This window comes from Lipotes vexillifer, unplaced genomic scaffold (assembly GCF_000442215.2).
Source record: "Lipotes vexillifer unplaced genomic scaffold, Lipotes_vexillifer_v1.1 scaffold340, whole genome shotgun sequence".
Lineage (NCBI taxonomy): Eukaryota > Metazoa > Chordata > Mammalia > Artiodactyla > Lipotidae > Lipotes > Lipotes vexillifer.
In genome coordinates, this window is record NW_006793646.1 from 1,388,292 (window position 1) to 1,398,572 (window position 10,281).

Below are 10,281 nucleotides of genomic sequence, written 5' to 3' on the forward strand. Positions count from 1 at the left end.
AAAAATGGTCATGAAGAACCTAGGGCCTAGACGGGAATAAAGACACAGACCTACTAGAGCATGGACTTGAGGATATGGGGAGGGGGAAGTGTAAGCTGGGACAAAGTGAGAGAGTGGCATGGACATATATACACTACCAAACGTAAAATAGATAGCTAGTGGGAAGCAGCCGCATAGCACAGGGATATCAGATCAGTGCTTTGTGACCACCTAGAGGGGTGGGACAGGGAGGGTGGGAGGGAGACGCAAGAGGGAGGAGATATGGGGATATATGTATATGTATAGCTGATTCACTTTGTTATAAAGCAGAAATTAACACATTACTGTAAAGCAATTATACTCCAATAAGGATGTTTAAAAAAAAATGTATGCAATGAAACATTTTTATCAGTGTTAAAAAAGTAATAAACCAGACATTTTTAAAACAAAACAAACAAATTCAATATCCGAGTTTCAGATTTCCTACCCAGGAATTAATTCCCATTAAAAAAAATAGACACATGTTCAAAAAGTGTCCTTTTATTATTTCCTAGTAACATATATTGTATAAATACTCTATTTTTATATGACCTTTTACAAAAGCGATATAACTTAAAAGTTTTATCATTAGAAAGAAATGTATAAAAATAAATATGTTATTATAGGCATTTATTACAAACTATAGTCCTTCTTAGAAGGAACACACAGACCAATACTTATAAAGTACATAGAATTTATAGTAACATATTTTACTATATACATATGGAAAAAAGTCATTTTCTTTCATAGTAGAAGAGCTGAACAGACATTCACCAGGATATGACTGTTGGACCAGCTGCTGGGGATGGACCCGCTACCCCTCAGTAGCCTCCCCACTGCGAGATGTGTGATCTCAATGTCCCCAAACACTGGGGACCCTGTTGTACACACCCCATTCCTGTTCTGGCATTACATTCTTTTTGTGTGATCTTACTGACTTTCTTCAGACACAAACTGTTTTTTGGTTTTTTTCCACATCCACATTCCTTAAGTAGGCTTACCTCAGGAGGAAAGAAATGTAGGAGGTACCCAGATCAACGGGCCTCCCCTAGCTTTTACCAGCATCTGATACATCACTGCTTTTCTTCCCCTTGTAGACTTAATGCTGTTTTTACAAATACATGGAATTGTTTCTTCGTCAAAATGAATTCACAAATAAAGACAGAATAACGGCAAAGAAAGGAAAGATGGAGTTATTTGAGTCACTGGACGTTGCTAAGCATTTCTCATGCTGGACAGTCCCGAATTCTTAACTCTCAGCAGAAGAGATGGCATAAACATTCTCTGAAACCACAGCAGTTAGGAACAGTGATGGTCAAAGATCCTATGTGTATTCCTTTCTCCCTCCATAGGTAGTGAGGTAAAGTAAGCCACATCTTAAACCAAAAACCTCATCTTCCTCCTGCTTTTCATTTCCCAACCTCCATGATACAAAGTATTTCATCAGTACCAGGAAACAGGGATTGTAATATTTCTTACACTTACTTTGACAATTGTTTCTATTTTTGTAAAAACTTGTCACAGACTTAACAAAAGAAATAATAACGCCCTGGGGCTTTCTCATGCTATATTATTGGTCAACTATTAATGATCCTCATAAACTACCCTATCAATTTTGTAACTGGCAGGAAATTCTGATGATCTAACTTCTTTTCTACCTACCTGTACCTCCCAACTCATCGGCACACCTCATTGATCACCGGCAAGGTGCACTGGATTCCTCCAGCCTTCTTGATTTCAGTGCATCAGCCCTTCCCCACTGCCCTTTTCCCTCAACACCGCCCCTGTTTAACTGCATTCTGCCATTGTGCAAAAGTCTATGTAATGTTTAGGTTTCTTTAAAGGATCGCAGCTCTCGTGAGACAACACACCCCCATCATGGGACAGACACTGCAAGGTTCTCTTTTTGTAACCCTTCCCGCAAGTCTTGGAACATGGCGACCAATCCCCCAGCTGCCAGAGGGGGCAAGGCAGGTCCGCACAAGGTCTGGTGCTGGCTGGCTTCACTTCCTTTGCACACTCTGAAGCAGGCTGCCCGTTGATGTCTCGGCACTCCACCAGCCTTCTCTGCACACCCTGTCCACATGACTTGGAACATTCACCCCACTCTTCAATGACCCATTCGGAGAAAGTAGGGATGGCGTTGAAAGATTCCTTCTTCTTCTTCACGAAATAGGTGTATTTAATTTTCGGTCGAAGGGCATTGCCCACTGTCAGGACTTGGATGGTTAAGGGCTCCTTGAGAGGGCTAAAGCTTCTAATTCGTTCCAACGCTGCAGAGGAGCCACTGTATCTCAAGACACTACCTTTGTACGTGATGTCTTGCTCTAAAGTGGACAAAGTGAAGTCGCCATTCAGGATATATGTGCCATCGGCAGCTTTGATGGCAAGGTAGCTTCCATTATTTCTGGATCCCCTCTGATTCCGTTGTTTCACTTCAATGTTTGTGGCTCCGGTTGGAATTGTGACGATATCGTGGTAGCCAGGTCTGCAGACAAGGAAAACAGATATAAAAATCTCTCATTCACCAGCTAATCATATAATCAATACTTAGCTTGAAACACCAGGTAATCATTTAAGAAAGTAATTTTTACCAGACCTGTAAAAAGTTACATTGAAATGGTAAGACCTTCAGGATTATGGCATTTTAACACTTACTTTGCACTAGTAACTGATCCTGATATTTTCTTGCATGTAGATCCATTTCCTCCACAAATGCCACATTTATCGAACTTCTTTTTGGAGTCTATGATGCGATCACAACCAGCTTTTACACACTGTCCTTGCACGCAGACAGAGGTGGAATCTGGGCTACAAGGAGTGCCATCTACCACCTGAAAAAGGAAGGGCATGCACCTGGTGTCAAACATTAACAAGGGCAAGAGATGATGCTAGGACAGTTCTGAAAGTTTTCTTCGTTAACATTACATCTTTGCTTTCCTGACTATCAAAATTAAAATAGTACTCTATAACACGGCACACACTATCCTTCTTTTTGGCTTTTTTTTCCATCTGAAAATATTATAAATTTTGTGATTATTTGTATCCTATCTCACTTTTAGCTAAGGTCAACAAAAGCAGAGCTTTTTGTCAATTTGTTTACTGCTGTATCCCCAGTATCTAGAATACTAGCTGGCAATAACAGGTGCTAAATAAATCACTTGAATGTTGAATCTGCAACTGGAGACTGTTTTCATAGCCTACAGTGATAATGACACATGATACTTTCAACCAAATTCAATTCCATTTTCTACCTCAGAGCCAGATTTATCTCCTCAGCAAAACAATGCTTCCATTAGTTCAGTATATGTTCTCAAACACAAGAGTTCTCAATGCTCAGACTTTCATTTTAATAAGTCCATTTGCACATACTACTGCTAGTCACCCAGTAACAAGTACTTTGGGCCACACCTAAACTATTTTCCAAAACCACTGGATGGTTTCCATGTTAACACATAATTTACCTAACCACGTGTAAAGGGCTTTTCTCTGCATATAGGAGTAATAATAAACCATTGCAAGAATCATAAGCGCTGGATTCAAGCTTCATTCATAACCCAAAACAGCACCAAACTCAAAGCAAGCAGTTGCCAATGTATCTAGAAGCAAAGCATTTCTAACTTGAAATTGAACACGTTTAATATATAAATTAGGGCTTCCCTGGTGGTGCTGTGGTTAAGAATCCGCCTGCCAATGCAGGGAACATGGGTTCGAGCCCTGGTCCAGGAAGATCCCACATGCCGCGGAGCAACTAAACTTGTGTGCCACAACTACTGAGCCTGCACTCTACAGCCTGCGAGCCACAACTACTGAAACCCGCATGCCACAACTACTGAAGGTCTTGTGCCTAGAGCCCATGCTTCGCAGCAAGAGAAGCCACTGCAATGAGAAACCCACGCACCGCAACGAAGAGTAGCCTCTGCTCGCTGCAACCAGAGAAAGCCTGTGCGCAGCAATGAAGACCCAACGCAGCCATAAATAATAAATAAATTAATTAAAAGCTCAGCTTATTTTATTTATTCATTTATTATCTGTTTCTACCCATACTAGTTTATAAATCATAAACAAAATACCAAAGTACCTTTCAGTACTAAAAGAGTACCTGATATATAGTAGAATCTAAACAAAAATAATTTAAAAATAAGTTTATGAATAAGTTATCTAAAATGTTTTCATGAATTAAAATAATACAAAGACACTATATATATATATATATTTTTAGGTACTGCCCATGGAATGAAGGGGAGTAAATCAAGGTTACAATTGGATAACATGTAAACAGGGAAGGAGGAGGTGGGCACAGAACCTAACAGTTCTTTTAGAAAAGTTACCGGTGGAGGAAAGAAACATAAATTTTATATATATATATATATATATATATATATATATATATATATATATATAAATTAAAGGATGTACAACAGAGCTGGCATGAAAAGGGAGCAAGCTAAGGCCTTGTTTCTTACGCAAAAAGTCTGAAGAAAAGTCACTACCTTGGGCTGCAAAACAAAGAAGTAACCAATGCCTTTGGCTTGACAGATGAGCTTGCACCTGTCCTTGGGTGAGACCCCTGCGTACTTGGGTGTCCACTCCACTGCGGGCCCGCTCCCAAAGGAAGCTTTGGAGAATTCATTGTGTGCTTCACACTGTTCCTCTCTAAAGGTTTTTCCTGGAAAGAGAAGGAGACGATGATGTTATCCGTTTCTGGCCTTCAACCACCCGTTTGCAGCGCATCCTTTTCACCTTCTCTCCACTCACCATTATTCTCTGGACAGTCGTCAATATTGCAGGACCTGTAGCGCACGCGCTTGCCCTCGCAGTATTTCCCTCCGTTCTTTGGGACCGGGTTGTCGCACTCCCTCATCGTATACTGAACTCCTCCACCACACGTTCTTGAACAGTCTCCCCAGGGCCCCCACGGCCCCCAGCTTCCGTGAACAGGAGTCTAAATGGAGACACAAATGATCAGTGTTAGAAACCTCTATGGAGACCTTTTCAGGAAATAAAAGAGAAAGACATGGGACAAAGAATCAATAATACGACTCTATCCTGTATCCCTGCGAGAGCCCACAGGTTGGGATGCTAACGTGGTATCTAATGTTTTAGCATCATTTGGTCTCTTTCAATTCTGAATTTTAAAGGAGCGTGTGTTGCAGTGGAAAACTCACATCAAAATGCTTCTTGTCAGTCTTGTTCACGCACTTGCCGTTGACACACCATTTCCCTTCTCCACAGCTGGTGCCGTCGGCCCAGGGGAAGTGTTTGGTCTGGCACACCAGCAATCCGCCAGAGGTGCCTGTGCACCAGAGGGTTGTGCATGTACTGGCCGCGTCCGGGCAGTGTTTAGACTCATCCCCAAATGTAAACTGGCACTGCCGGTTGGCATCGTACAAGGTCCCGGGGAGATCAGAGGGGAGCTGTATGGGGCTCTGGGGCTTGTCCATCAAACATTCGCCTGCAAGGAAAAATGCCAATGAATATTAAGAAGTAGCAAATTAAAGCATGCAGTAGGTAGATCAGTTTCAGAAGATGCTTACCAAAAGCGATAATATATAGCAAAGCAATTTGAAAGCTGAAGAGTTTGGGGGGAAAATGCCAGAGAGATTTAAACTATCATTAAGATATTATTCTCAATGGGATATTTCTGCATTAACAATGACAGGAAATCATTGTTCTGCTAAAAACTCAAGTTAATGTACTCTGGGAGTTACTTGACCAGAAGCACTATCTTTTACTGGAAATTAAGATCTAAAAATGCACACGGTTGACAATGAAAGTCATTTTGAAAGAGGGAAAATAAAAAGAACAGAAAAGAAAGAGCGAGCTGGTTTCACTAGTACCCTACATGTGGATGGTTGGATAACACCTAGAAAGAGTAGCTGGAGCATCTTACCATGACCATTATCCAGAAATGATGTAATCATGTAAGCACTGCAAGAAGACCAGGGCTGGCTGCGGTCCAAATTGGAAAGCATTGACGCCATCATGTGGGAATCCCGGTTGACACCATTAATGCTGGCACATTGCTTTGCATCATCATGTGGCATGTTAAACACATGGCCTAAGAAGACATCCGAAACCCACATTAAAATACAGGTCATTTGCAGCATTTTATTTTTCCCCAACAGGGATTCATTTGTCTCAAAGTGATATTTCTAGAGGAAGGAATGTGTTTTGGAGATAATCTATTTTAGAGACAATGTCTACTTTTCACAGGGTGTAAACAAACATGTAAATTTCCAAATGTGTCCATAGCTCCTACTATCTTATTTTGAATTCTAATAAAAACGACCATGTTGAGAAGAGTGGGAAAATATTTTCTGCAGTTTCTAGGGAGCTCTGGCACCTTAAAATAGCAATATAACCTGCAGACTCTCCTTCTTAAATTAATACATAGTTTATCAATTTGAATTCATGAATTGGGCTAACTCTCACTCTAAAACAGACTTACCTAATTCGTGGGCTGTGGTGAAGGCAGCTTGTAAGCCATCATCCTCTATGACCGAGCAGCTTCTGCTGGGATCACATACAGTTCCAACATCTGCCATCCCAAGAGTATCACATGTCTGGGCGCCACACAGGTCCTACAAGGAGCAAAGGTATGTCCGTATTAACAGAGACAGAGCACGAACCTTGTGATCTAACTTTTTGGTAACTTCACATGTGCTTTAAGGCATCTACATTCATTGTTGTTGAGTAGTTCTTTTAGGAATACTTTGTGTGACTTTAAGATTTTCCATAATGCTATTCAAAAAAGACTGTGAAACTTGAGATATTAAAATATTAAAAGAAATAAGGAAGATTAATCATGCTAGCCAATTAAAAAATATAAGTGCCAAAATATTGGTAAAATGCCTTACATACATTTGCTTATTACAAAACTGATTCCCAAGAGAATACTCTCATAATTGGCAACGTCTTCCTCTCACCTGTCTGGTGAACAGAATCGCAGTGTCATAGTGCTCTGCATCCCGGTCACTGGGTGGGTTGTGCTGCTTTTGCCAGTTGCAGAAGTTCCGCAGAGTGAGGGCAGCGTTGGAAGTCACTTCTGGGCCCTTCTGTTCCTCATAGATGACCAGGATCTTCACTACCACCAGGCTAACTGAATTCCGAATGCTGGGGTGTTTGTATAACCGGGCCGCCACCGAGAACAAGGTGAGAAGGTAGTGCTTTAGCCCACTGCCGTGGAACTCTGCCATGGACTGGTCGGCCACAAGCATAGTTTCCACATAGCGGGGGCTGGACACAAATCGCTTCTTTCTTAGACTTCTAGTTCCTGTAAAGACACAAGGAAGATAGTTTGTTCAGGGGCACTCTAGCCAAGGATAGTTACCTTCCCAGAGTATATAAAGAAAGCCTAACCAGTCAAAGAAAACAATACAAAAATACACCCGGAGCAACAATAACAAAAATATTTACATTTCTTTTCACTGAAAATGTTATTTTTAAAGTTTTCTCCTTTACTGTAAATAAAAAAGGCCATATGGTCCTCTGAGAGGTGTCAGGGTTTTTTTTTTTTTTTTTTTTTTTAAGGCAGGATTTCTTTTGTCCTCTCTGAGATCATACAATCTGAAAACGGCAGTGTGCGCAACCATTCTCCCCAGCTGTAGTAAAATCTTGGAGCAAGGGGGGCAGGCAGAGCCCCTGAGTCACTCTTTCACAGGCCAGGAATCAAATCCTGAATGAGATCATCGGGCTCCACGTGGAAGGCCCAGGGCAGGGCTGCGGCCTCTGCCGAGGGGCCGGGCCTGAAGAAATCTCAGCCTGCATTGCTCTGCTCTGCTCGCTCGTTCCACGGGTCCCTGCGGTGCTCTGCTCTTGCCAAATCCGGGCACAAGGACCACCCAGTCTGCCAAGCAGCCGACTGCCCCACTCCCACTGCCCCAGGGAAATAAGTTCCTGCTTCGGACCACGGGGCCACGGCTGATTGTTTCGAAAAGAGCCCTCTGACTCCTGACTGAGACCCAGCCCCCAGGGAAGTTCTACGCTGGGCTCTGAGCACGTAACCGCTTCAAGAAGCGGGACGTACAGGGGAGAAGAGGAAAATTTTACAAGCCACGTGAGAAAGTTCAAAAAAGAAACAATGCCCCCCAGTGAGTGACAGAATGAAAAGAACTAGGCAGGAAGCACTGCACACAACAGAGAGAAACAGGGGAAGGCGGAGCAGGAAGGATCACCGGTGACTAACTTTCAACCGTGCTTCCGAGCAGAATTATGGCCGCGAGGGGGAGCGCAAAGTGGGAGGCTGGTGGGAGGCGCGGAGAGGCGGGGCGAGCTGGGCAGAGACCTCCCAAGCAGGTTCTGCAGAGGGGCCCCGCCACCGCCAGCCGGTCGGGGTCAGACTCTTAAAGGGGGGAAGGGAACAGAGGCCAGCAGAACAGGGATCGTAGCGCAGCTGTCCAGGCTCGCGGGCTGCACATTCTGAGGTCACTATCCCTCCTCCGCCCTCCATCTCTGCCCTCCTCTGGGCTCAGGGTGCGCGAACAGGCAGCGGTTACAAAACTAAGCGCGAAGCTGCAACTCGACCAAAGGACACATGCACACTTGTTAAAAAGAAATTAACAAGGTGGAAAGAAGTCGCACAAGCTCACATTCAACTAAAGTGGGAGGCATTGGGTTACCAGCTCTCCCTTCCGGATCGGAACGCTTCTCCTTAGCAGAAACATCATTGATAACGTCTGTCCTCTCTTGATCATTCATTATTAGGGCAAATGGAATTAACTGCTCCAGCAGGCTTTGGTTAGTTCACCAACCCAAATCTTAAGCCGCATTCCCTCCATACCACGTCTCCGTCCTGTCCGCAGACGTAGGCTCGCGTCTGCGAACAGGACTCTACCCTCAAGTCGCGCAGCACAGAGAAGGTAGGGAGAGGGAGATGAATGGAGAGACAAGTGGGAACCACTCTTCTCGGAATGATACCTGTTGGCTGTCCCGTGCGCTGTGTCGCTCGGTCCAGCGGCGGCCCCTGCGCCGTGGCGTGCTCGCCCTCCGACCCCGCTTCCCCCGCGAGCTGCGTCTCGTCGTCCAGGACCCCGCACCTGGCGCCGCCGCCACCCCGCCGCCTCCGCCGCAGGAGATGGAACTGGGGCCGCGCCAGAGGCTCCTCCTCGGCTGCGGCGGCGGGCGCGGGCTGGATGAAGTACTCCTCGCCCTGCAGGTAGAAGGCGCCGCGCACGCCCTCGCAGAGGCTGAGAGCGGCGGCGGAGCTGGGGTCGCCGTTCACCGTGCCAGAGTAGAAGCAGTGCGCCAGGTCGCCAACGGGATCAGAACGCGACACGTCAGGCCCGGGTCTGCGCCCCACCGTCTGGAGCGTGAAGCCGGGGGCCAGGAAGCCGCGGTCTGGCTGCAGCTCCAGCAGCAGCTGCCGGCCGAAGGCGTCCAGGCGGAGGTGCGTGGTCCTGTGTCCTGGGTCGCGCTCTGGTGCCAGCAGCACCAGCTCCTCGTCTTCCTCGGTGGGGCGCCCGCGCACGCCCGGCACGACCAGCAGCGCTGAGGCCGCGGCGAGCAGCAGCCGCAGCAGCACGGGCGCAGGCTGCGAGCCGCGAGACCGTCGCGCCGTGCTCCCCATGTCGCCTCCTGCCGTGCGCCTTCCGAAACCCGCGGGGACCGCTCGCGGCACCAGAGTCCCGGGAGGCACCGCGCGCCGCCGCGCAGTGAGCGAAGGGGCTATTGTTCGGGTTCTGAGCGCAGAGCCTCTTTGGCCTGCCTCGGGATTGTTAAAATTAACAATTACTATGATTCTTGGAAAGTGCGCTCAGAGCCAGCCGTAGATTGGGCTCCCGGAGTCACTAGCGAGGAGGCGCTGCAGTTCTGCCGGCGCGCGGGAAGTTTTTCTTTTAGCGAAGAGCTGGAGGCACCGCGCAGCAGGCTCTGGTGGGGTGGCTGATGCGGAGACACGGAGCGCCCTGGGACGCCTCCGGGAGAGGGGCGACGGGCCACACGAGGATCGGCGCCTGGAGCTCCCCGCTTCCGTCTCCTCCTCGGTCGCGGTGCACCTCGCTCTGCGCAGGGCTCTGTCCTCTCGGCCCTACTGTGCGCCCTGGCTATGCAAAGGCCCCAGGCTCTGAGCCGCTTTCCAGCGAGTGCAAGAACGGGGCAGCCCGGGCCGCCTTTTTATAGTCTTTGAATATGTCTCCGCCCACCCCCCCCTTACCCCCTTTCTCCTCCCTCTTGGCCGCCTTTCTATCCCCGGGACGCCGCCCCCTGAACTCAGTCGGAGCGAAACCGCGCTCTGCGCCGCGGGCCTGGGCGGGGGGGGGGGGG

At 46.8% G+C, this 10,281-nt stretch overlaps 1 protein-coding gene across 1 annotated transcript; it reads right to left on the bottom strand.

Annotated features, from left to right (window-relative positions):
- Positions 1-507: 507 nt before the first annotated feature.
- ADAMTS1 (ADAM metallopeptidase with thrombospondin type 1 motif 1) lies at positions 508-9,718 on the bottom strand. Its single transcript, XM_007466501.1, has 9 exons — positions 8,938-9,718; positions 6,948-7,294; positions 6,470-6,602; positions 5,912-6,079; positions 5,187-5,473; positions 4,777-4,963; positions 4,512-4,687; positions 2,677-2,852; positions 508-2,506 (listed from the first exon to the last, which is right to left on the bottom strand). Exons 1-9 carry the CDS (start codon positions 9,584-9,586, stop codon positions 1,807-1,809), a joined length of 2,823 nt encoding a protein of 940 aa, XP_007466563.1. The 5' UTR covers positions 9,587-9,718; the 3' UTR covers positions 508-1,806.
- Positions 9,719-10,281: the final 563 nt, after the last annotated feature.

Coding starts and splice junctions, on each gene's coding strand:
- ADAMTS1 (XM_007466501.1), bottom strand. CDS start 9,586: ATGGGGAGCACGGCGCGACGGTCTCGCGGCTCGCAGCCTGCGCCCGTG. Junction 2,853..4,511: donor TCTTTGTTTTGCAGCCCAAG/GTAGTGACTTTT, acceptor TTCCTTTTTCAG/GTGGTAGATGGCACTCCTTG. Junction 2,507..2,676: donor GGATCAGTTACTAGTGCAAA/GTAAGTGTTAAA, acceptor CCTTGTCTGCAG/ACCTGGCTACCACGATATCG.